This window comes from Hyperoodon ampullatus (genome assembly GCF_949752795.1).
Source record: "Hyperoodon ampullatus genome assembly, chromosome: 18".
Lineage (NCBI taxonomy): Eukaryota > Metazoa > Chordata > Mammalia > Artiodactyla > Ziphiidae > Hyperoodon > Hyperoodon ampullatus.
Genome location: NC_136931.1, coordinates 11,821,836 through 11,849,378, shown reverse-complemented (window position 1 = coordinate 11,849,378; position 27,543 = coordinate 11,821,836). Strand labels below are relative to the sequence as shown.

The 27,543-nt window shown below is 37.9% G+C and overlaps 1 protein-coding gene across 7 annotated transcripts in view; it reads left to right on the top strand.

The window, feature by feature from the left end:
* Positions 1 to 27,543, top strand: part of CNTNAP4 (contactin associated protein family member 4) — a gene marked incomplete at both ends in the record, with an annotated part of 267,275 nt that overhangs the window by 142,640 nt on the left and 97,092 nt on the right. For 5 of the 7 annotated variants that reach the window (XM_079723325.1, XM_079723328.1, XM_079723329.1 and 2 more), the window contains 4 exons: positions 14,035 to 14,238; positions 14,834 to 15,018; positions 15,826 to 15,969; positions 19,071 to 19,332. In XM_079723325.1, coding sequence (XP_079579451.1) covers positions 14,035 to 14,238; positions 14,834 to 15,018; positions 15,826 to 15,969; positions 19,071 to 19,332 — 795 coding nt within the window. Of the gene's footprint in view, positions 1 to 14,034; positions 14,239 to 14,833; positions 15,019 to 15,825; positions 15,970 to 19,070; positions 19,342 to 27,543 lie in introns of all 7 variants that reach the window. The other 2 variants (XM_079723323.1, XM_079723327.1) reach the window with 2 other exon arrangements.

Genomic DNA, 27,543 nt, shown 5'->3' with positions numbered 1-27,543 from the left:
GAAAAGGTAAAGACCCCTGCCAAAATGTAAGATGTGTTTGAAGTACTTTCACATAAAAGATAGAAACCACAGATTTCACTTAGTCTCCTCTTAATGAAGTATTTTATTATGCCTTTTTGTGGGACAGAGACCTGAGAGTTCTTGGTAGCCCACCTCAAGCCACACCATCCTGTCATTAGTTAACATGATCTACAATTATCAGACGAGCAGTCTGAGGTTTGGAGAGAGTCAGTAATTTGCCCAGCGTCTCACAACTTACTCCACAGAAGAATCTGGAAGAGAACCCATAACTGTTCAATTCACTGCATCCTTATTCCTCTAGTAAACCTTTATTTTTTTAGCCACTAAAGCTTTCTTCACATGTATTTCATCACTTTTTCAGGTTCACTTTATTTATGTAAAAGGAAGGCGTGTCATAAAGAGGGCAGGCAGCTTGTTGAAGTTGTCTACCCTGTGTCAGACAGAGAAACCACATTGACAGAATTGTCATAATAGTATTAGTAGCAATAGCACTAATGTTAATAGGATTAATTTTTATAATTCTAGACATAACAAATTTTTCTTGAGTGCTTATTATATGTCTGATACCATATTAACCAGTTAGTCTATAATTCCAAACAAAGTCCAGATAAATATTATTAGGTAACTTGTTCCATTCCCCTACTTTGCAAATGAAGAAGCTGGAGCTTAGAGATTCGATGTTGAGACTGTGTGACTTGTTCCAGCCACCCAGATAGGAAGTGACAGAGCTGGGTTTGCAGCCAAGCCTGCCAGACTCCAGAACCCCAGCTTATTCTCAGGCCTCCCCCAGCTGTGAAATCAGAGATGAGCCATGGGCACCTTACTTCTCATCATCTGCCTGACTTCCTTCTAGCTTTCTTGGCTTCTGCAGTTCAGCTCAGCTGCTCCTGGTATGTGTTAGCTCCTCCCTTTACAACGATCCCACTTGAATAAAATCATCCTTAAAAAAAAGTCCCACCCCAAATTGTGATTCTGGAACACAGAATCTGGACAGTCAGTCTCATTTGTCTTTGGATCGTAGAGTTTTAATAAAGCCCGTGCCACACGATGGACAATCAGCAAAACAAACTCCAAAACGATTCATATTTATAGTTACTGATTCAGAGCATCTACCTTGCAAAATATTTATCACTGTATAATAATAGCAGACAGTTACTGAGCACTTATTCTGCATCAGATAATAGTTTTTATAGACATACTAATTTAATCCTAAAAATCACCCATCTAATGGAGTCTTAGCAATATTAAGCAGTTTTCCCAGCAGCACACACTTAATACACATTCGATCTCATATGTAAATTCAACGTTAGTTTAACAAGGCTATTGATGCTGTTTTCCCACAGTAATGTCCCTATGAAGTGACTGCTGGGGTGCAGGCTCCTTTGAGTTCTCTGCTGCCACGTGCTGGATGATAATTCAGATTCCCCTCCCCGCCCCACAACCCCATGAAACATTCTTTTTGCTGTGACTTCATCTGCTGTCTCTTGGAGTAAGCACATCATCCAGGCACTTAGTCAACCTCCTTTTTTCATGGACCCACGGTTGAAGGGTCAATAGTGAGAGCCAACATTTTAAACTCAAACATAAACACACATGGTAAAATGATACAGCAGGATTCAATGTAAAATGGCTGTCAGATAATTTTGGATAAAAGAGAAAAAAAATAAACTTAATGGAAAAATACTCTCACAGATGACCGAAAATAACCTCAAAATGGGTTGGGTGTGAATGCCTTATGGGAATGTATTTGATCAAATTGACTTTAATTCCTCAATTACACCATAGTCAACACTCTTATTCTCCACCTCTGCGTGCCATTAACCTTGCAGAATATTAGTTTACTAAAGCATGATACTATTTAATCATCATTTACTGAACAGTTAATATGTGTCAGGTACTATTTTTTTTTTACCATTTTAACAACACAGTGAAGTAGGTACTTGGATATTACCATTTTATGGTCTGCTGAATGACCCCTGTGGCTTGCTCTGGGTTGTCAGGCACAGAAATAGCCGAGACCACCAGTGTCCCCTGCCCTCAAAAGGAAGAACTGTAGGTCAGCAAAAGAAGCCCGCTCAAGATTTTGCCTGCAGCTCTCCTAAGTAGCCCAAATCCAAGATCAGACTGGATTTTCTCCAGATATGCAAGACCATTCTTCCGCAGTCCTTAAGAAAAGGAAAAGTGTGGGAGGGCACGACATGAGCAAGGTTCTCGTGGATCACAGTCCCAGCACACCTGTACGTGCCGGCAATGAAGTGGGCCTCTTGTGAGCTTGAGGAAGGCCTGGAGGATTGCATCCAACCTGCCAGCTTGTGTGTTCCCACTGCCTGCACCAAGTTAATATGACTTTTGGGTGGGCTTTGCCTAAGTGGCTCACTCAAGAATGTTGTATACCAGGGTGCTTCAAGTCTCCTGACACGGGCAAAAGTGGACTTAGAGAAATTAAGAACTTTGGGATTACACAGCCAGTGTTAGACCTAGGATTTAAAATCAGATCCATCACCTTCCAAAACCAGTACTCTTGATGAATCATACATGTGTTCATCCTTTAAATGTCTATTGACACTTGCTGAAAGAGAAATCTACTAGCTGTTGGGTATAGGGAGGAAGTGAAAGTAATATATTTTTTCTTAAAGATGAGAATGTGCAATGTCGTAAAAATTACACAAACTCAATGCAAAATATGGTAGCGTTAGTGTAGGGTGTTAGGAATAACGTGATTGATAAATTGAGGTTAGTATGAGAAAGTTTATGGCAGTAGGTTTTGAAACTAAGGTGCAGATGTTTTCACATGAGAGGCTGGGAGAATGGTCCAAGAAGGGGTGTCTTCTAGTCAAGAACGGGAATGAGGATTGCTTAGAGGGATCAGTTTGTATTTGAGAATGGTCATTCAGACTGAAATGAGGGGTACAGATTAGCGGCAGCAGCTCAGTTGGGAGGCTTCTGAACTCCTTTGTGCAAGTGACAGCTGGAGTCTCAAGCTAGAGGACGAGCACTGAGGAGAGAGAGTTCTCCTGACTTGAATCAGATTCACAGTATGCTGAGGCTACTATTGAATCAAGAGAATTCAGTGATTGTATGTGAGGGGACACTGAGTGATCAGATTTGAACAGCTGTCTGGAAGGTGGTGTCATTTACTGGGAGGGGGCACTAGGAACAAGTAAGTTCTGGAAGGGAGTAAGAGAGAGAATTCATTCCATCGCTGAGTTTAAGTGACTGTGAAATAGGGAAGATTGGAACTCCACACCCTCTGGGGTGAAGTTACAGAATTGAAACCTATAAAATATCCTTAGTTATTAAATCATAACCTTTCCACTTACTGTTGGTAATAAAAGTATAAAGTTTAAAGCTATGTTTGTACAACTACTCATGTCTTTGAAAAACAGAAATGCATTTCTGTCATAATTAAAACAGGTCCTTTATACTGTTTTTCAGGTAGTGTGCATTTTTATGCCAGACCCCCCCGGCCCCTTGTGCCTAAAATGTGTGTTGGCTGAAGTTATAGATGCAAGCTGGCCCTGTGAATATTGCTGGGAAGGTGGCTGTTGTGAGAACCACACACGGTTTTATTAAACCCTGAGTTAGAACAGTAACTTGTTATGAAGGAGCATCAGGTGAATGGAAAATCCGTATCAAAGAGCATGTTCTCCTTTCATGTCAGTAAACCTGAAGTTGTTTCCTGAGTAATGAGAGAAGCAGAAGCTAAATTTTACGGGTTCAAAGGGAAAGTATAAATTTCAGATGTCTTGGCCATAGCCACTGTGAACACATTTACAGATCTAGACAAGAGGTGTAGGTAAGGAAATAACTTGTGGAAGAAAGAAAAAGAAAAGACAGTGTTTGATGGTGAAGAACTACTACTCTGCTCAGTGTGTCCCAAAGGGTAAACAATGGTAAACAAAGGCAAGAAAGGAAAATAACTGGGTGCAAGTGAGTGAGTCTGAGGAGTGCTTAAGAAGTAGCAATTAAGCCGCAGGAGATAATGGTTAATGGTGGGTGAATTGCTGAAGCAATCGCCCTGAGAATAGATTCTTAGTTTCTTTTCTCTAGCTGTTGTGTAAACACCCTCATTTTGCGATCCACAATCTCTCCTTCCTCATCCTCAGCAGAATGAAAGCATCCAACTGCCCAGCCGTAGTGAAAGAATTAGAGTTTCTTTGAAGTGCTGTGATTTCATGATTTTTCTAGTCTTAGGATCTTTTCATGAAGCATGGGGCGATCACCACACGTCTAGCCTTCATTCCCCTACCTAGATAATTCTTTTACTCATTGTCTTCTCTCTGCATAGAAATCACTGTTTCTGACAACTTCTCTAGTACTTCCTGTTTAGGTCAGAGGATGTGTTCTGCTCCTGGAACAGCTGTTCTGCTCCTGATCCCATCATGCACACATTATACTGTATTGAAATCGGATGGTCCTTTTTTGGTATTAGTCCTCTGGACAGATAGATGAATGAATGGGGGCAGGTCTGGGGAACTTCAGGAAGGCTTTTCCCGTCATCCAAGTGTCATATTCAGTCCATTAAAGATCAGGCATAGAGCACAGGGAAAACTGAGTGAGAGGATTGGCAGAGAAGAAATGTACAGAAGTGTTACACTATTATGTTTATTTGCTTAAATGCAGACTGTGTGAGAGAAAATTATGGATTCTATTTAGTAAATGGAAATAAGTCAGAAATTACAAAACTCATGTTCACTTAAAATAAGAGTATGCATTTCATGATGTAAAAAATACTGGAAGTTGGAACTACTTACATCTGTAGATTTCTGTTTAGAAAATATATTAATAGGAAATATAAGAAAGTAACGTGAAAAGTACAACTGTTTATCTGGGTGAAAAATCACTGAAAGAAAACTAAGTAATAGCCTTCTGTCTACTCAGGGTGCAGCTCTCTCACACCACTTGTTGGGTTGGGGAAAAAGGAAAAGCAGGAAATGTGTTAGATTTACCCTAAAGAATAGTTGTGATTGAATCCAATACCTACTTATTAAGCAGCTCCAACATGTTAACTGGTAAAATCTTGACAAGGTGCTTTAAATACAGTCCCTGCTCTCAGATTGTTTATCAGCTAATGCTGTAGCTGAGGGATCCTATTTTATGTCAGAGTTTAAAAAGAAGATGGATTCATGTTGGCCTAAAATCAAAGTGGATAAATTCTAATTCTTTGCAAAGTTTGCAGTCTTAAGATTTTAATTTGATGATACGTGAAGTTATATTAAAATTAAAATGAGGTTAGCTTTTAGAATGCCAGAAAATAAGGAGACTATGAAAACCCACCAGAATAATGTCAAAAGAACTCAGCCGACTGAAGGGGCTCTCACTGACCAAAGATGGAAATATTTTAGCATCAATAAAGATAGTAACTGCAGTTTTGAAACATATTAACTATATTTAAGTGAATGGGCTCATGATAATACTAAAAAAAACAACCTCATTGGTCACCTAGGAGAACTATTAAGGAATCGACTCATTATTTTGAAAGCTAATAAATGAAGAGAAAACATCAAGCATTTATCCTACTCTTGCTATGTAATCTGTACCTCAAGGTTAATAAAATAGAAGATTAGAGGGGATTTTTCTTTAAAGTTATATTTATATAAATAAACAAGGAATAGTAGAATCAGTATATGCCCATTTTGCAAAACTAAATAAATTAATGGACAAGTCAATAGTTATAAAATTTACAAAAAGAGAGAGATTTGCTTTTAGGTACCAGTCATAACAGAGTAGCTTTTATTGGACTATCTTGCTGCCCACAGCAATTATAGTGGCTGGATAAAATACACTTCAAAAAATGCTTGAGGGCTTTGAAATTCAACTCAAAACAGGCAGAAGCTTGAGAGGACTTGATTCTTGAAAGGTGGAAAGCAAACTCCTGGAGGTCCATATTTAACTGACTTTTTCCTAAGAACATCATAATACTCAAGCAGCAAGTAGCCAGATTTTACTAGGCTGAGGAGACAGAGGTCAGAGTTCAAGGTTGCCAGAGTTATTAGAAATTTAGGGTGGAATACTGAAAAGGAGGGTGTCAGAGAGGGAGAGCCCTGACTCCTGCATACACACTCCCCTTAAATCCTTGCCTGATTCCTGACTTGCCCATGCCCACTATGCACCAGGCAAAAGCAAGAGCTGGGAGATTCAAGTCCTGAGGACTTCATCCAGCATCTGCCTAGTTCTGGGAAGGATACCTTTGGAGTCCAAGTTCTGCCAATTTAGAGGGACTTGTTAAACACTTTGGGCTTTTACCTGAAAAGGCAGAAAGGCATTGCCTTAGGAATAAACACCATAACTGAGGACCAATTGTTACGTCCTGCGACTAAGGACAAATCCTAAATAGACCTGTCCAAGAAAAACCTGGAACCAAGCTTTCACAGGGTCAAGGTGATCTGCCAGTAATTCAGTTCCCTGATCTCTTCCATTTAGTTTCTGCCACACCATCCATCCCTCTCCAGACTCTCCCACCCTCCCAGCTCTTCTCACCCTCTTCTCCCCCTCCCCACCTCCTCTTCCTTTCCTGACCCTAGATGTTCTCATAGGTGGTGATCTACTCAGCTTAAATATCATTTCCTCAGAGATGTCGTCCCTAATCAACAACCTAATTTAGACCTTTCTGCTCAAACCTCTGATATCACCCTGTCCTTTCCCTTCAAGTTCCACTTAACGATTTGTAAAAACATCTGTTCAGATGGGATGAGTTGTGTGATGTCTTTCTTTTCCTTCTGATTGGAGGATCCATGAGGATGGAATGTGCTCCCTGTTACACAGCCTCCTACTGTAGAACTTGGCACAGTAAACGTTCAGTAACTATTTGTTAAGTGGAGGTATTAAGAAAAGTATCTGATTAGCCATGATATAAACCAAAAAAATGAATACATATGCAAACATCCAAATTTATTATACTCAAGCAGTAGCAACTGACGAAAAGAGAAATATCTCCGAGATGAACATATGAAATTTCAAAAGTTGTTATTATTAAAATGATAATAATAGCATACTAAATAATAACTGTCAAGGCATTTTGATATTTCCCTCGGGTGCCAACAGCTTTTTTGGTATAGCATGAAAGGTTGGAATTATTCTCCACATATTCCAAATAAGGAAATTGAGAATTGGCATTTAAGTGATTTCTGTGACATCACAAAAATAACAAATAAATATTAGAAACAGAAATCCAGCTTACATCTTCCAATGATACACTCCAGCGTCCTTGATGAAGTAGATGTTACCGATTTCAAATCTATTTAAAAGGTTAATTTAAATTGATATGTAAGTGGCCATGATGATGTTTGTCCCCATAACCTCCTGGAGTCTTATCACTGACCTTAACTCAGTCTGTTTAAAGCCATGATAGTAAAGTCACCTTTTCCCTGTGGTTATATACAGCATTTGATCCTGTGCCTTCTTCCTTTTTACCATATTAATTTTAGTTGTTTTAAACCTGAGTCCCTTAAATCATTCTATGTTCTTTTATGCTACTATGCAAAAATAGAACAACCCATTTCCTGTTGATTTCTCAAGTGCTTGGTCTCTCCTCTCCATCTCTTTAAACGCACAATTCTGTAATGCAGATCTCACGTGCCTATACATCATGCTGTAGTTTTAATATTTCACTATATAATAGTTTAACAGTGACTCAGTCTGATTAATGTTTTTTAGAAGTCAAAATTGGACCTCTGTTTGTTTAGTGATTCATAAGTAGTAATTTTTAAATAGAGAGGCAGTATGATCAGTGTTTAAGACTGAATTCAATTTAGCCCAGAAGAGCTTGGTCCATAGCTGTTTTCTCTAGTGGTAGCACTCTTTTTCTATTTGTGTTTTTGGGATGATCCCCAAAGAATTATTAGAAGAGTCTCATGTCTTTTTCAAGAACTCTTTCATGACCTTCAATAAAGTGAATTTTCTATTTTTAATGATTTGTTTTCCATTTCATGCATTTTCTATTCCAATTTTTCTCTTTTAAGTTTCTTAGTCAACTGATCTCATCAATAATGCTATGATTCATGGTTTAACTCACAGAATCCATTTCTCCCTGAAAGACGTTTCAGGGACAAGTCACTACCACCTCTACAATTTTCTGCAAGTACCACCTATGGTATAGATAAATAAAACAATTTTGTTTTCCATGGTACAATTCAGTATGCAATGAGGTTGTTCATTTTCAGAGAACAGGTTTCTGTAAGCTACCTCTTCTGCTTGTCAAATAACCCTTATGCTGTCGTCTGCCTCAGGATCACTCAGGAACCTATACTCTTGGGTTGTCTTTCAGAGATTCTAAATTAGCGGACATCAGGCAGAATGCAGGATGTTTGTTGAATGTTTATGGAGGCCACAAGAGATTCTCCTTAGGTGATTCTCACGTGGTGTGACCATGGACCCCAATTTGAGAAATCATGCTCTTGGATATGTTTTTCTTAGTAATTCACTTACAAGGTGGGGAAGACATTGCTTTTTCAAATGGCAACCCCTCACAATTGGAGAAGCCTCAAACTTCTGGAGCAGGGATAGGATGCAAGGGAGAGGGAACGGTATTGGGTCAAGTGGAAGATATGACAATGAGGAGTGTGTTTGCATGTGAAACATGCAGAGGTAGAAAAGCAGTTTGCTGCTCACAGAGGTGAAGCATTTCTTCCCTTTAGTTAACATCCTTCTCTGAGGCTGAGAGGTTCAACTCCTCCTGCACCTGTTAGAAATCGTTCGGGACCCAGCCCTGATGCAGAAGTGAAGCATGAATAATCACATCTCAGGGACGTGTGTCTTCCCCGCTAGACCGTAAGCTCCTGGGGAAAAAAATGCACTTCGTGTTATGCATTACTGTGTCTTCCACTGTGTTCGCAGGAAGGTCTCCATAAATATGTGCTGCAGAAGGAGCGCAGGATACATGTTTCAGCAATTCCACTTCTCACACAACTCCCTGAAAGAAATAGGAATATTTTCTTTCAGAAAACTCTTTATTCTACGGGAGATTATATTTCTGAATCATGCAAATCAAGCAAGGTATACCTCTTTCCCGGGGTCACGGGGAGAATTGATATGAGAGTAGGGCCTGCAATCTTGGTGAGCCACTTCTTTCCTTGCTTCCTGCTATAAATGAGAAGATCTGAGATGGAGGTATTCACTGAGGAGGATTCAGGTCACCGACAATTGCCGTGGTGAGTCAGCTCAGGCATTTGCTGACAGACAGAGAAAAAGCCACAGAACCCACAGATGGCTCAAAATCATTCTTGCTGCATAACCTGGCAATGACATTGGTAATTGAGCATTTCTTGTGCACTTCAGAAATTCATTATTTTTTAGCGTCCACTTTTAAAAAATAAACACACCAAATGTATTTATTAAACTGTTTTTGCTACCCCTCTTTCCCTGCCCAGTATTCTAATAAGTAATAGCATTAATAGTAGTTAACATTTATTGAATTCTAATTATATGCTAGCAACTTCCAGAAATTGTGTAGATATGCATTCATACAACAGACCTATGAAGAATATACTGTTATTAACAAAATATTGTAAATCACCTATACTTCACTTAAAAAAAAGAATGTACTATTATTCCCATGTTACAGATGAAGGAACAGGGACAAAGAGGGCAGGTAACTTGCTGTGATAGAATAATGCCCTGTAACCATAAATATGTTACATTACATGACAAAGGTACTTTACAGTTGTGATTAAGTTACAGGTCTTGAGTTGGGGAGATTATCCTGGATTATCCAGGTGGACCCAGTGTAGTCACAGGGGTCCTTATAAAAGAGAGGTGACAGGATCAGAGTTAGAGAAGGATATGTGACTGTGAATGCAAACATGAGAGATAATGAGAAAGAGAGAAATTTGAAGATGCTATGATGCTGGTCCTATTCAAGAAGGAAGGGGCCATAGGCCAAGAATGCAAGTGGTTCCTAAAAGCTGGAAAAAAGAATGTTGAATTACTATCACTAGGTTAAGTACACAAATGTTTAATGTCCAACAGGGCAATAAAACCATAACCTTTGGGGGTATATTTTCTATCTGACGGAAGTTATTTGCATCTCTACTGGGAAAACAAAACAAAATAAAACTGTAAATTAACATGTAACTTAGAGACTGTCCCTCATCAGTAATAAATAGTAAAATAAGATATTTGTGAATTCACCTAGAATTAATTAGATGGGCTTCTCTTAAAAAGCTCCAGCATGACATTGAGAGGACATGAAGTTATTCCTTTGATTTATTTTCCAGCTTTTTCAATTTTCTTAACCGTGGTAATATCAGTTTCAAGAGAGACCTGTTTCTCCCACCAGCATCCTTGGAGAAAATTCAGATTCTCTCTTCCTCTCTCTCCCTCTGTCTCTCAAAAGATTATTTTTTCTCAGATAGTTCCAGATTTTTATATCGTTAACTGTATTTATCATAGCACAACGTTTTATGATGATTGTTTAAAATCACATGCTTTTTATATATCAGATAAGTTCTGTAAATAGCGTTTATAAGTGAGTTTTCTATCTAAAGTCATACTGTTAGGGACCATCCTGAATTTCTTTGTTTTATGGGAATCCTTGTACATATATTACATGGATATAACTTGAAGTTTCCCCGTACTGACATTGTACTTATATTCTGAATTATATTTAGCTTTTTTTTCCCGAAGGGTATTGTTCACATTGCATGTGAAATCTGAGAGCTGAGTTACTGACTGCCACTGGAGTTTCTCAGCATCCTCAGAGCTTCCTTTCATGATAGTGAATGAGAGAATGTGTTGGGAGAATGTCTAGCCATCTTAAAATTAAGTATAATAAGAGTAATTATTTTATGGGGACAACTTTAGGACTTGAAGACTGACAAGAGTAAGAAGATTATTGATTACCATCTGCTTTAGCATCAGGTTTCTAGACCTGAGAACTGAGCTTTCCCAGCTACCTTAATTAAAGTGACCGCAGGCTTCTTTTAATCTTGATCAGAATGCCTGTTATGGTCTGTAATGGTTTATGAACTTACTTTTTTTTTTTTTACATCTTTATTGGAGTATAATTGCTTTACAATGGTGTGTTAGTTTCTGCTTTATAACAAAGTGAATCAGTTATACATATACATATGTTCCCATATCTCTTCCCTCTTGCGTCTCCCTGCCTCCCACCCTCCCACCCTCCGTATCCCACCCATCCAGGTGGTCACAAAGCACCGAGCTGATCTCCCTGTGCTATGTGGCTGCTTCTCACTAGCTAGCTATTTTACGTTTGGTAGTGTATATATGTCCATACCGCTCTTTCGCTTTGTCACAGCTTACCCTTCCCCCTCCCCATATCCTCAAGTCCATTCTCAAGTAGGTCTGTGTCTTTATTCCCGTCTTACCCCTAGGTTCTTCATGACATTTATTTTTTCTTAGATTCCATATATGTGTGTTAGCATACGGTATTTATCTTTCTCTTTCTGACTTACTTCACTCTGTATGACAGACTCTAGGTCAATCCACCTCACTACAAATAACTCAATTTTGTTTCTTTTTATGGCTGAGTAATATTCCATTGTATATATGTGCCACATCTTCTTTATCCATTCATCCTACGATGGACACTTAGGTTGTTTCCATCTCCTGGCTATTGTAAATAGAGCTGCAATGAACATTTTGGTACATGACTCTTTTTGAATTATGGTTTTCTCAGGGTATATGCCCAGTAGTGGGATTGCTGGGTCATATGGTATTTTTAGTTTTTTAAGGAACCTTCATACTGTCTCCATAGTGGCTGTACCAGCAACTGACAAAGGATTAATCTCCAAATTTTATAAGCAGCTCATGCAGCTCAATAACAAAAAAACAAACAACCCAATCCAAAAATGGGCAGAAGACCTAAATAGACATTTCTCCAAAGAAGATATACAGATTGCCAACAAACACATGAAAGAATGCTCAACATCGTTAATCTTTAGAGAAATGCAAATCAAAACTACAATGAGATATCATCTCACACCGGTCAGAATGGCCATCATCAAAAAATCTAGAAACAATAAATGCTGGAGAGGGTGTGGAGAAACGGGAACACTCTTGCACTCCTGGTGGGAATGTGAACTTACTTTTTTACTTGCTACTTGTTGTCCATCTTCACTGAATGTAAGTTCCATGAGGACAAGGGCCATGTTGGTGTTGATCCCTCTTTTATCTCAGCATCCATCACAGGGCCTCAGACTGGATAGGCTAAATAAATATTTATTGAATGAATGGACCCAACTACTTAGTGTGATACCTGTGAAGTAAGAATGTAATAGGTAAGAGAGAAAATGGCAAGTGGCTTCCTTTTAAGAGATGAAGTAGTATACCATTGCTTTAGGCATCAATAGTCTAATATGTTTCTCACTATCCCATTTTGCTGATGGAGATATTCCAGGCACAAAGCTCTTGGTGCCGTGAAAGGCTAATATGACCATTATAATGTAATAACAACAATAGTGAAGAAGAGAGAAAAGAAATAGAAGGCTGAAGTATCACAGGCTAGACCTTCATTGGGGAAAATATTCTCTTGGTAGCTAATTCCAAAAATAGACTTTATCTGAAATAAAATCTTTATAATGATGGATGCCTTTAAGCAATGCATTAACTCAGAGATAACTGCATGGCTCCAAATGTGTCAGCATTTAAAGTCTGTCTTATTGGAATTTTTCTTAATTTATTGTAATCTAATTATCATAGAACACGTTATTTGTATTTGACACAGAGTTATGTTTTTGCCATGCACATTCATTCAGCTATATAACAAGGAGTAATTATTCAGTTAACATTATTCTTTCTACAGAATGCAATGTTTATTCATGTGCACTTGGTGAATGAATTCTTTTATAAGCACATTAACAAGACGTGGAAAAATCAAACCTCTGAATTTCCAAAAGATAGCTGCATAAAATAGTTGGAAAAAATTTTGGACAGTGGTGAATGTAAATGGTTCCCATTAAATATGATGTATAATCTGAAAGAAATGCATATTTGGACATACAAGTTGATGTAATAATTTTGTCAAATGAAACAAGATGAGTGAATTGTAAAGTCATTTTGTTGACTGGGAGAAGTCACCTAACCAGTTGAAAAATAGCTTCCTATTTTACTGGGTTTCCCTAACCTCTTCATTTATTACATAAATGCACTCTCAAGGGTAATTGCCTTAAAAAAAAATCTTTGACTTGTGAAATGTAGGAAACACTGCAAGGCTTTCTGAGTATTATCAGTTCTTTGCTCAGGGTGCAACTGATTTTGACAGCTGTACTGTTATGTTACTGGTATAACATGACATCTTTTATCAGATGAACTGAATAAAAGTGATCTTGACAATGAGTAGATAAGACACTGTCAGAAAGCTGAAAAAACCTGTCAATGTCACAGTTATGACACAAATGCAGCAGAACAGCCCTTATAATGTCATTAAGTGAATACCTTTCCAACAGTGCCCTTGAGAAGACAGAAAATAGCATTGCTCTGAAATACTATTACTTAGCCACAAAAATAATAAAATAAAACACAAAGGTCAGTTTAATATATACTTGAGGTGGCATTGATGAGTCCGATGTATGTGTTTGTATTTGTGTGTCGATATCTTTTATATATGCCATATAGAAAGAATTTTGAGATTTCAAAACTACTTTTTCAGAAGCTAAAAAACCATTTAACTTCAACATTTCAAGAATGTCATTAAAAATATTGATCATGAAATATGCAAAGTGGTTTCATGGGTATTGATGATAACCTTTTCCCTAATTTATTATGGAATGAGAAACAGCCTTTAATAATATAAGAGAAAATTAGGAATACATTTCAAAATGTATTTCTAGATCATGAATTTTGTAAATAGGTGAGTAAAGACTAAAATGGAATCAATCCCAGGAATTAGAAGGAATTAGACATTTGGTGGTTTTATTTTCCATTATTTTGATTGGCTTGGAGCTGAAATATACATGTATGGGTACAAGTATAATGCTCTTTCTATACATATACTTTTAAAATGCTTTAATGAAAAGCATATTTATCCTTAGAATGACTTTTAATGTCTTTGTCTAGGATCAGAGGTGGTTGATCTTGATGGGAAAAGTTGTCTTCTCTACAGATTTGATCAAAAATCCCTGAGCCCAATAAAGGATATAATTTCTTTGAAATTTAAAACTATGCAGAGTGATGGGATTCTACTTCACCGGGAAGGGCAAAATGGAGATTACATCACACTGGAATTAAGAAGAGGAAAACTCTTTTTAGTTATTAACTCAGGTAAAACTATTTGGGTAAAGTGTTTGAAAAATCTGGTCATTTAGATATCACCTTAGTAACTTTATGCTTTTATAGCTTATCTTTTTTTAACAATTAAGGTGCCTTATTTCCACATTCAAGTGTTTATGTATATATGTGTGATATATATATATATCACACATATACATATACATGCCCATATTGTACTTGCACCTAAAAATGGTTCCTAATTTGCAAATTGTACAAGACCCTCTTTCAATGTCATAGTGCTGACAGAACCACTTAGCTCTTTTCAAACCTCATGATGAAAGGGATGGGTCATTGAAAAATACTGAGGTAGTAAAAATAATGAGGTTGTAGCAAAGATAAAATTTACATTGAAAATGAGTGCATGATGGTGGGTAATGCTAATAAAGAGAATTAACAGAGGAAGAAATTACAACAAGGTTGAGAGGATATTATATTCAATCTTGAGGTAAATCCAGACTAGCGTTTTGGATGGAGTGGATGGAAAGAGATTGCAATTATCATGAGAGACTCTGGTGCCCCCAAAAGAAACTTTTTTTTCTTTTTTTAAACTGAGAATAATGGTGCTGTTATTTTTTTCTCTTCTAAGGTGAAGCTAAGCTGCCCTCCACTCACGTCCCGATCAGTCTCACCCTGGGCAGCCTGCTGGACGACCAGCACTGGCATTCCGTGCTCATCCAACGCTTGGGCAAACAAGTCAACTTTACAGTGGACGAGCACAGGCATCGTTTCCACGCCCAGGCAGAGTTCAGTTACCTACATCTCGATTATGAGGTGTGATGGTTACATTTCAATTAATGCAGACTTTGTAATGTATATGTGGTATAGCCACATGAAAGAAAATACACTATAGAAAACCTACGTTCAGAGTCAGTCAAGGTTCTGATGAAGTGTTCCTCTAGGTGACCTAACTCAAGTAGCAAATTTTATGCATATACTACTGAGGCTTCATCTTTCTCCCAGTACGTTAATTTATTATTACAAAGAAATGTCATCTTTTTTGCCTGCAATGTGTAGTCACAAATTGCCACATGTGGGAAATGTTCTTGAAGAGATCTCATTACAAGTAAATACAGAATGTGTTGCATGATTGGTGGTGGTAGGGGCGAGTAAAGGGCACTCCTGAACAGTGCAGATTTATGGAGAGAATGTAGCAATAAATAGATTCATTGATTCATTAATAATCAATTCAAATGCACAAATATCAGTGTGTGCCAGAAATGTATATGAAACAAAATGTCATTGTAATTGGTAACATTGTTAAAGCTGTCAAGGTTTACGATGGATATAAAGATGTATTTTTCTTCAGCAACCAAAAAATATTAAAATCAGGTGTGATTAGCAACTTGTAAAAATAATTAAGCTCTTGTGTAAGTGAAAACTGAATGCATATAAATTTGTTTTAAGATCTGCATCTTAATTTTTTTTAACCTCCATTTGAAATTAACAATATGGTAGTGTAGGGTACTGAAAAATTGGTCTATCTATGATGATTACAGCTATAGTTGCTAATCGTAGTTATTTAAGCAGATTATCAAAAAATCACTAAACAATATTATTGATGCCATTTTTCTTTCTAAGATCAGCTTTGGAGGGATTCCAGCACCTGGAAAATCAGTGTCATTCCCCCATAAACATTTTCATGGGTGTTTAGAAAATCTCTATTATAATGGAGTGGATGTTATTGATTTGGCCAAGCAACAGAACCCACAGATCATCATTATGGTAAGACTTGAGTCTTCATGTGAACAAATGAGGAAAACTACATGGCTTTTCCACACAAAAAAATTGCTTCATTTTGAATTCCCACTTGATGGGATGTTTTAGACTTTACTCTTGTTCCTTAAAAACATTTCTCTGCTTGGCAATATGCATGTAAGGGATGAATTCTGTGTTAAAAATTTAAAATTCATAGGGCATGATTATTTTATATTTATATGAAGTAAAGCAGGCCTTTTTTTGGTGCAACTGATAATTTATTTTGTTGTGATATTATTACTCCCAGGAGACTAATTTCTTTTACTCTGTAATTTCCTTTATAAGATACTCCCTGACAGACTCTCTGAAGAAGCACACCAAGTTCCTGGAGTCAGATAACATCCATCTATATTAGAGAAGCATTTGAAAAATTTGTATTTTGCCATGGTCATTTATAACCAATAAAAGAAACTAGTAGACTTTTATAAGATTGCATCTGCCAGTCTGTCCCAAGAGCAGTGCTGGTCAGGCTGCATTATACTCTAATTCTATGGAAATGCAGCAGAATTTAAATACAACTGTTATCGGTCAGGGTTCAGTCAGGGAAGCAGCACCACTGTGAGTTTAGGAACAAGGATCTATTTTAGGACTTGGATCTTAACTATCATCAGAGGCGCTGGAAAGTGGAACCCAGCTGTCTGGAGGAAGAGATGGAGCAGAGTGAAAGCCAGGACAAGCTGGAATAAACCAGCCCCTCTGTGATCATCCCTCACTGGGCTTTATCACACACAGAAAACCTTGGGGGGGAAAACGGCCAGCCTTTCACTTCTGACTCATATCATGCAAACTCCCTTTTTGGCTAACTTTTAACCACAGCAAGACAAGAAAAGAGATTCTGTGAAACGTGGTTTCTAGCTTAACCAGCTTAATGATAGAAAAGCAGACACATCTATCCATTTGAATACATTTCTTTAATTGTTCAAAATTCAGAATATGTAAATGTAAGCTCGTGTTGTGTCAGCAAAACCCAAACCACATCATGGGATTATTTATTGCTTACAAAACATTTTATTCTTAATTCTCTGTGTGAATTGATAGTATTTATATGAATACACCATCCAGCAAGATTTTTAAGTAGTGTTTTTTTAAAAAAGGGAAAAGAATTTAAATGGAAAATAAAAATATTATAGAGAGATAGATGTGAGTGTTTCATTGCAAAATGAGTTTCCAGAAGCTGCTCATGCAGCTAGCACCCACTCTTCATTGCCAAGGATTTGCTGCTTGTAGAGTAGCAGACAGCTGTCCAAATGTAGCTGGTAAATGTTTCCATTTTTACCAGGTTTGTTAGTCTTATAATTGCCTCTACATTATGGGTCAGTTTATTTCACTCTTCTGCTTTTGTTATTTCATTCACTGGGGCAAGGTATTTGTCTGCAGTGAAAGCTAATTCACTTTTAACAGAATCACAGTATAGCCAAATGTTTTTGTTTAACCAAGACTAGTAGTTTAATTCCAATGTGTATTCTTCTAAATAAAGTGATTTCATTGACTTTTCAAATCTATAATTAGAAAATTTGTTGAAGATTATTTTCAGGTAAAATAAAAACATTTATCTTGATTTCTGAAGCCTGTTAAGGAACATTCTAATTATTTCTAAATAGTTCAGACCTTTACTTTTTTTTTAATCCTTAAATATGTATTTAACTCTAATAGCAAAATAATCCTTCATATACAATATTTTAATGAAAATTCATGCAATTCTAATGTATCTTGAAGATCTACCTAAAAACCCTTAGATAAGAAATAATACATGTAAATCTGATGACAAGCACATAATGATAAGAAAAAGACAAAAATGGTTCAAAAAAGAATGTAAGTACTACATTGTATTATGCAATGTTAAACCTAAAAAGATGAAAAATAGGCAGAGGGTATGAACAGACCGTTCTGATGAAAGTGAGTCCAGAAGAGCAACAAACTCATGAAAAATGCTTAGATATACTGTTAGGTAAATGCAAGATAAATAAGAATGATACATCACTTTGGCATTTGGTTGTTGAACTTGTGCAGATTTAAAAGATATGTAATACCTATTGCCGTCAAGGATGTGGGGAAAAGCATATCTTTGTCAAGGATGTAGGAAAAGCATACCTTTGTATACTACTGTTGGAAATGTGGAGAATTTAACTTTTTTTGGTGGGCAGAGAAGAAGCTGGAAATATTTATTAAAACATGTAGATACAATAGTTCTTTATTTAGAACCGTCTTCTGCAGAACTGAAAATACCAGCACATAGAGAAGCATGCAGAGTTATTTATTCTTGCATTGTTCAGAGAGGCAAAACCTGGAAACAAAGTGAATACACATTAACAAGGAAACAGTTGACTAAAATTGGAACATTCACATAGTAAAATATTATGCAATCAATAAAAGTAGGAATTAGGTTTCTGCCAGATAACTCAAAGGGATTTCCATAAGTTATTTGTTAATGATAAAATCATGATACAGTAAACAGCATAAAACATGGCTCCTATTTTAATAAAACAAATAATGCCTAGTGTGTAGGTATATGTGTTGAAAACATATTTAGGTGTATGTGAATGTACATATAAGTGAACACATAACTTAATCATGTATATACATATATATGTGTATATATATATTTGTATGTGTCAATGGAAACAGAGAATTATGAAAAAATATGGAAGGAAAACCAGTAGCTCATTAATGTTGGTTATGTTATGGGGTGGGTTAGAAGCCAAAGGCAGCAAAAGGGTGAAATAAGTGGGAAGAGAAAACCAAGTAAAACATAAAAAAGAGTTGTTTTTAATAAATTTTTTATTGAATTCAATTGCATTGAGTTAGATGCCTTTGTGAACTGAGAGATGGGGAGGAAATAATTTCACCCAGAAAACGCAGGGAAAGATTTGCCTGACCATGTATCCCTGGATTTGAAGAACCTTTAAGACATATGGCAAGGATTTGAATATTCATGTTGACAGCAATTTTTGTTGTTGTTTTAAATCAGGGGTAATTAGAAATTGATAAACAGCCTCTGTATTTCAGATTTTATCACTAAGGTGATGTGAGTGTCATTCTTAAAGCTTTTTCTTTTACTTTATTCTCAGGGAAATGTGTTGTTTTCTTGTTCAGAACCACAGTCTGTGCCTGTGACTTTTCTGAGCCCCAGGAGTTACTTAGCACTGCCGGGCTCTTCCGGGGAGGACGAGGTTTCTGCCACTTTTCAATTTCGAACCTGGAATAAGGAGGGGCTTCTGCTATTCAGTGAGCTTCAGCTGGTTTCAGGGGGTCTCCTCCTCTTTCTTAATGATGGAAAACTTAAGCTGAATCTCTACCATCCAGGAAAATTACCCAGTGACGTCACAGCAGGTAATAAGTGTATTCCTGCAGGCAAAGTATATGCATTTGAAAGATTTCATTCTCTCTCTGTCCCTTCTCCGTAAAATTTTATGCTTAACCCCCAAATTAATATTTGTTTAACAAATGAATACTTGAGTTAATAAGATTATCTCTTGCTTAGAGGAACTCGATTCCGATTTTCTTTTAAATATGTCTTCAACACGAGCAGTTCTTTTTAACCAAAATGATAGTTGTGGGGCAATAGAAATTTCCTTCCATGACCCTCTCGCTCAGTCCAGGTAAATCAATATATCCCGAGGAAATGTGTTCTGGGAAAAATATGAAAGACTTTGAAATGGACCCCAAGTTTGCTGGGTATCTTCAATGGAAGATGAGTCTTGTGTAACACAGTTATTAGTCTTATCTGGTCTTTGAGAGATGGGGAGAGGTCTTTCTGGAATCTATATCTGTATCTCAATACTAGTGTGAATGTAAAACCTAAATATTTAGTCAAATTAACTTTACTTGCTGCTGTAGTTTGTGTGGTGTTGCATATATTTGGGGAGAAGATTTGTGTAAAGTTTGTCATTTGGGAACCAAATGGAATTCTCTGCAATTCTAGGCAGTATGGTACCATTTTAATGACTAGAATATAATTAAAGAGACTGTATGAGTGTCTCGAAAATTGATGTCTAATTTAGGTCAGTGCTTTGGGTGAGGGATATTTTTGTCTCTTCATTAAAATTATATAATTCTTGACAGAGGATCTCCATCACATTTTCATATATATGGAATAATACCCAAGCCAAGCAACTAGAGGTCACATTGGGGTAAATTGCGACATCAAGTTAATAAATGATCTTTAAAAACAATTTAAAGATGCTATTGTACTACTCATCTATATTAACTATGACCAAAATTAATAGAATATGACTGGGAGAGGAAAAAAAGTTAAAATACAGTCAGAAACTAAATATAAGAAGCACAGGTATACAAATGAATATGCCTAGTCTTTGTGTATCTTTTTTGTTGTTCGTATATTGCTGTAGTTTAAATGTGGGAACTGAAACTGCAATATCAATTATCATTTTTAAGAGGTACTGTGCTGTGACTTTTTAATGCAATACTCAAAATGTGGTAGATTTACAGGCTTGACAAAAGGAAATAAATTAATCAGTGTCATATCACTAATTAATAGGCTCCCTAAAATGAGGGGCTAAAAATGTAAGCTTGCTATTAATGTGTAGTTTATTGTGATGTTATTTGACATCCTCTGGGGCGATTATATTCATAGCCTAATTTTCAACATCTTAAAGAAGCTGCTTCAGTACAGTGTTATTGTACTGAGCCCCGTGAAGCTAGTTCATTTCTAAACACTTTACAGGCATACAAATTTAATAAAATGCTAGGTGTAAGTCTATCTAGACTACCCCAAATGATTTTAAAAATTAATGTTTAAATCCATGTACACTGTAATCTATTATGACATCATATGACTTTGTGTGATTGTGCCCATAGCTAATAACAAGGATCCTCGACAAAATATGAAAGTCAATATATTAAAATTGTTACACTTCAGATAACACAAGTAGGACTTTACACACCAACTCCCCCATTGCCATCTTTCTAGTTTCTTTTAAAGTATTAATTTTTGCTAGTTTCGGTGAGGAAAGTACATTTTGCATTGGATAGTGGGTTATTTAAATGGTATGGGTGGGTGGTCCATTTGTTTCCCTCATAGGAGAAGACTTTCACAGGTACAGTGTTCGATAATTAAATCAGTTGTCAGGTTGTATCATAATGACTCAGAAGAGAATGGATGACCTGTTATTGGTGGGTGAGTATCATATACTAAATCATTCCATTCTATAAGGATGGCTCAATTTTTCTTTGCTACTGGAGATATAAATTATTAATCTTACAGGTTTTCAAAACATAGAGTTTTTATGCTTTTTACAATGGAATAAAAATTTATATTATGTTGAAGAAGAATGGAATTGTGTAGATGTTTGAATTATCAGGCTAAATTTTTAATGTGATGTAGTTTTACAAATCTTCATTTGGAAAGGTTCAAAAATACTATGCCAGCCTCAGTCATTTTTGAAATATTAAGGATATTATAATAGTCTAAATCATAAAACATATTAGCAGCACTACGAAATCACTCATGACATAAAATGTTGTCAGTCTCTGTCACCTTTATAGATGGCAAAGCAAAAATCATTCAGATCAAGAACCTAATGAACAATACGGTTATATTTTCCTATTTAAAACAAGTTCTTTATTGTCAAATTTGAGATTTCTGCTATGAGTTTTACATTTCTGCTGTTGCTTTTGCCTAAAGGTGAAAATCAGGCCTGAAAACAAGCTTCTTGCTCCCATGGGCAGGGACTGGCAGATGCAACCTTACAGTATTTGAGATGTTTCTTTTTAAACATATTTATTGGAGTGTAATTGCTTTACAATGGTGTGTTAGTTTCTGCTGTATAACAAAGTGAATCATCTATACATAAGCATATATATCCCCATATCCCTTCCCTCTTGCATCTCCCTCCCACCCTCCCTATCCCACCCCTCTGGGTGGTCACAGAGCACCAAGCTGATCTCCCTGTGCTATGTGGCTGCTGCCCACTACCTGTCTATTTTACGTTGATTGATTTGTGTATATTGAAGAATCCTTGCATTCCTGGGATAAACCCCACTTGATCATGGTGTATGATCCTTTTAATGTGCTGTTGGATTCTGTACGCTAGTATTTTGGTGAGGGTTTTTGCATCTATTTCCATCAGTGATATTGGCCTGTAGTTTTCTTTGTGACATCTTTGTCTGGTTTTGGTATCAGGGTGATGGTGGCCTCGTAGAATGAGTTTGGGAGTGTTCCTCCCTCTGCTATATTTTGGAAGAGTTTGAGAAGGATAGGTGTTAGCTCTTCTGTAAATGTTTGATAGAATTCGCCTATGAAGCCATCTGGTCCTGGGCTTTTGTTTGTTGGAAGATTTTTAATCACAGTTTCAATTTCAGTGCTTTTGATTGGTCTGTTTATATTTTCCATTTCTTCCTGGTTCATTCTCAGAAGGTTGTGCTTTTCTAAGAATTTGTCCATTTCTTCCAGGCTGTCCATTTTATTGACATTTGGTTGCTTGTAGTAATTTCTCATGATCCTTTGTATTTCTGCAGGTTCAGTTGTTACTTCTTCTTTTTCTTTTTTAGTTCTGTTGAGTCTTCTCCCTTCTTTTCTTGATGAGTCTGGCTAATGGTTTATCAATTTTGTTTATCTTTTCAAAGGACCAGCTTTTAGTTTTACTGATCTTTACTATTGTTTCCTTTATTTCTTTTTCATTTATTTCTGATCTGATCTTTATGATTTCTTTCCTTCTGCTAACTTTGGGTTATTTTTGTTCTTCTTTCTCTAATTGCTTTAGGTGTAAGGTTAGGTTGTTTATTTGAGATTTTTCTTGTTTTGTGAGGTAGGATTGTATTTCTATAAACTTGCTTCTTAGAACTGCTTTTGCTGCATCCCATAGGTTTTGGGTCATCGTGTGTTCATTGTTATTTGTTTCTAGGCATTTTTTGATTTCCTCTTTGAGTTCTTCAGTGACCTCTTGGTTATTTAGTAGCATATTGTTTAGCCTCCATGTGTTTGTATTTTTTACAGTTTTTTTCCCTGTAATTGATATCTAGTCTCATAACATTGTGGTTGATAAGGATACTTGATTCGATTTCAATGTTCTTAAATTTACCAAGGCTTGATTTGTGACCCAAGATATCATCTCTCCTGGAGAATGTTCCATGAGCGCTTGAGAAGAAAGTGTATTCTGTTATTTTTGGATGGAATGTCCTGTAAATATCAGTTAAGTTCATCTTGTTTAATATGTCATTTAAAACTTGTGCTTCCTTATTTATTTTCCTTTTGGATGATCGTCCATTGGTGAAAGTGGGTTGTTAAAGTCCCCTACTATGATTGTGTTACTGTCGATTTCCCCTTTTATGGCTGTTAGCATTTGCATTATGTATTGAGGTACTCCTATGTTGGGTGCATAAATATTTACAATTGTTATATCTTCTTCTTGGATTAATGCCTTGATCATTATGTAGTGTCCTTCTTTGTCTCTTGTAATAGTCTTTATTTTAAAGTCTATTTTGTCTGATATGAGAATTGCTACTCCAGCTTTCTTTTGATTTCCATTTTCATGGAATATCTTTTTCCATCCCCTCACTTTCAGTCTGTATGTGTCACTAGGTCTGAAGTGGGTCTCTTGTAGACAGCATATGTACGGGTCTTGTTTTTGTATCCATTCAGCCAGTCTATGTCTTTTGGTTGGAGCATTTAATTCCTTTACATTGAAGGTAATTATCGATATGTATGTTCCTATTACCATTTTCTCAATTGTTTTGGGTTTGTTTTTGTAGGTCTTTTCCTTCACTTGTGTTTCCTGCCTAGAGAAGTTCCTTTAGCATTTGTTGTAAAACTGGTTTGGTGGTGTTGAATTCTCCTAACTTTTGCTTGTCTGTAAAGGTTTTAATTTCTCTGTCGAATGTGAATGAGATCCTTGCTGGGTAGAATAATCTTGGTTGTAGGTTTTTCCCTTTCATCACTTTAAATATGTCATGCCACTCCCTTCTGGCTTGCAGAGTTTCTGCTGAAAGGTCAGCTGTTAACCTTATGGGGATTCCCTTGTATGTTATTTGTTGCTTTTCCCTTGCTGCTTTTAATATTTTTTCTTTGTATTTAATTTTTGATAGTTTGATTAATATGTGTTTCAGCGTGTTTCTCTTTGGGTTCATCCTTTATGGTACTCTTTTTGTTTCCTGGACTTGATTGACTATTTCCTTTCCCATGTTAAGGAAGTTTTTGACTATAATCTCTTCAAGTATTTTCTCAGACCCTTTCTTTTCCTCTTCTTCTTCTGGGAGCCCTATAATTTGAATGTTAGTGTGTTTAATGTTGTCCCAGATATCTCTGAGACTGTCCTCAATTCTTTTCATTCTTTTTTATTTATTCTGCTCCCTGGCAGTTATTTCCACCATTTTATCTTCCAGCTCACTTATCTGTTCTTCTGCCTCAGTTATTCTGCTATTGATTCCTTCTAGAGTATTTTTAATTCCAGTAATTGTGTTGTTCATCACTGTTTGTTTGCTCTTTAGTTCTTCTAGATCTTTGTTAAATGTTTCTTGTATTTTCTCCATTCTGTTTCCGAGATTTTGGATCATCTTTACTATCATAACTCTGAATTATTTTACAGGTAGGTTGCCTATTTCATCTTCGTTTATTTGGTCTTGTAGGTTTTTACCTTGCTCCTTCATCTGTAACATAATTTTTTGTTGTTTCTTTTTTTTTTTGGATGGGTGTTGCTGTATTCCTGTCTTACTGGTTATTTGTCCTGAGACGTCCAGCACTGGAGTTTGCAGGCAGTTGGATAGAGTCAGGTCTTGGTACTGAGATGAGGCCCTCCGGGAGGCCTCATTCCTATTAATATTCCCTGGGGTCTGAGATCCTCCGTTAGTCCAGAGGTTTGGACTTGGAGCTCCCACCACAGGATCTTGGGCCCGACCTGTGACCTGGAAACCAAGATCACACAAGCTTCACGGTGCAGTTTAAAAAAATGAAAGAAAGAAAGAAAGAGAGAGAGAGAGAGGGAGGGAGGGAGGGAGGGAGGGAGGGAAGAAAGAAGCAGTACAATATCAAAGAATAAAAAACAAAATAAAATTAGAAAGAGAAAAAATATATTCGGAAAAATAAAACTATGATTGAAACAACTACACAAGGTAAAATACAACCACAACAGAAAAAAGAAAAAAAAAAAACAAAAGCCCTTGCTATGTGGGTGGAGTTTAGGCGGGGGTGGAACTTAGGCAGGGGTGGGGTTTAGGGTGGGGTGGGTCCTAGGCGGTTAGGGGGGTGATGTTTGAGCATGGGGCGGGGCCTAGGCTCAGGACATAGGTAGCTGGAAAAGTCCCTCAGGCGGGGCCTAGGTGGGGCGACGTTCAAGCGTGGGTGGGACCTCTTCTTAGGGCCTGGGGAAGGGGAGAGGCAGCACATCCAAAGGAGGTCCTCTGGAGTGTGGGGTTCTGGAATTTGGAGGTAGGGCCCTCAGTGAGGGTGTGTGGTTGGGGTTTAGGCCCAGCTCATTGGACGGGGTCTCCCAGTGTAGAGGTGGGGCCCTGGGTGGGGGTGTGGGGGTGGGACTTGGGCTCTGTGTGCAGCAAGGAGGCTCCGAGGGCAGAGGATTAGGCCTGGGAGCCCAACAGCCTTCCCGGTGCCTAAGTGGACAGGGAACACACTGGCTGCGTTCCCTTCCATTCCTCTGTGCCCCTCCCCCACCTTCTCTCCCAGGTTCTCCCCCCCTAACGGGGGTGGGTACCGCTTGGTGTAGGAGCTCCTCACCTCCCCCAGCCACCCCTCAGGGGTGCCGGTCCTGGAGGTCCTGCTTTTACTTTTACTCCGCCTTGCCTTCCTCCCACTCCCTCAGGACCTGCACAGCTGGAGGGGGCCTCTGTGGGCTGAGGATCAGGCCTGGGTCTTCAGCAGGCTCCCGGGGGCCCAAGTGGGCATGGTAAACCTGGCCATGCTCCCTTTTGATCCTCTGCCCTCCCAGTGGTTCCCCAATTTCCCCTTTCGGGCATGGGATCCCTTCCCCTCCCACAGCCACCCCTCAGGGGCGCCAGTCCCGTCCCGCCTCCACTTCTCCTCCCCCTTCATTACCCCCATACCCCACGTCCTACCCAGTCACTGGGGGTTCCTCCCATCCCCTTAGGTGTCCGTGGTCCCCCACCAGTGCCTGGTAGGTGCCCTAGTTGTGAGGAGACGCGAATTCCGCATTCTCCCAGTATGCCATCTTGACTCCGCCTCTGAGATGCTTCTGCATGTTTCAGTTACTAGGCCTTCGTGATTCCTGTGGCCCTGGCAATGGGACTGCCCTCTTGATTTGCCTCACCCAGGAGAAGCCATTTTTAACATTCCCCCTTCTTCCCTTTCACTGTTGGAATATTCTTACTTTTCACCTTAGAACCCCATCGCTCCTTGAAAGTCCCACTTTCCCCTAAAGTGATTGGCAGCATTGACCTCCATATTTTCCTCTTGGCAAGAGAGATCTGGTGTCACGGATCTTTAATTCTGAGCTTTCCCTGAAAGTCCCACTTTCCCCTAAAGTGATTGGCAGCATTGACCTCCATATTTTCCTCTTGGCAAGAGCAATTTGGTGTCATGGATCTTTAATTTTGGTTAGTGGCTATAGTTAGTGAATATAAGAATGCCTGGCACAGTTTCAGAGCACTAAAAGTTACTTGGAACAGGCAGATTCCTTCAGTTGCTCCTTGAGTAATGGCCTTTGTATAATTGCCTTTTGCTTCTTTGAAAAGAATCTACGCTATATAGCAGGCTTTTTCTCCTCCCCATTACACATCCTACTTCCTGGATGCCTGTTATAATCTTATGAAAAAGTGATGGTAGCTAAAGTGCCACAATATTTCTGTAGCAGTTTAAGACTGGTCCCTGATATTATATACAAGGAGCAGAGATAAACCTTTTTCCTCCTCCTATATTTTGTGTGTCTATGTGTTTTGGGGCCTGAGAGGGAGAGAAAAAGAGAGAAGGAGAGAGAGAGAAAACAGAAAAGAGGAGGAGAAGGAGAAGAAGGGGAGAGGGAGAAGGTTCTTGTAAAGGATCCCACATTCTCCTGCCACCTGCACTTGCAAACCTTTCCATTTATTCTTCTGTTCTTCCAGCTGGAGCTGTCAATGGTTTCTACCCAAAGACCACAGTGATCATACCTGCAAGTAAACAGGTTAGGTTTGTTGCTTACTGCAACAAGGAGAACTGTCACCCAGGGGAACCATGGAAGAGTCTCATTACAAAGGTGTTAAGGATGACTTGTCATAGGATTTGAGGTTGAGTTAGCTGTTTTGCGTGGGGGTCTCAAGGAAATGGAAAATTGCTTGGGATTAAATGCGGCCAGGAGGTGAGGGTAACTGTGTGGTTAAATATCTTTGTAAGTATTATTTAGAAGGACGGAGGAATAAAATAAGGCTAAATCTGTAATTGATTTAAAAAGTCAGTTGTTATTCATATTATCCAGGAGAGGACTTTGTATTTTTGTGGTTTGCACAGTAGCCTTGCTTTTGTCTGTGCTTAAACCAGTTTGTAAAGTACTTTCGGGGTTTGTTTTGAGGGTTTTTTTTTTGGTCCCAATTCATTGTAGTGACAGAGTGACCTTGTCTAATACTGATGTTCTGTGAGCTTGC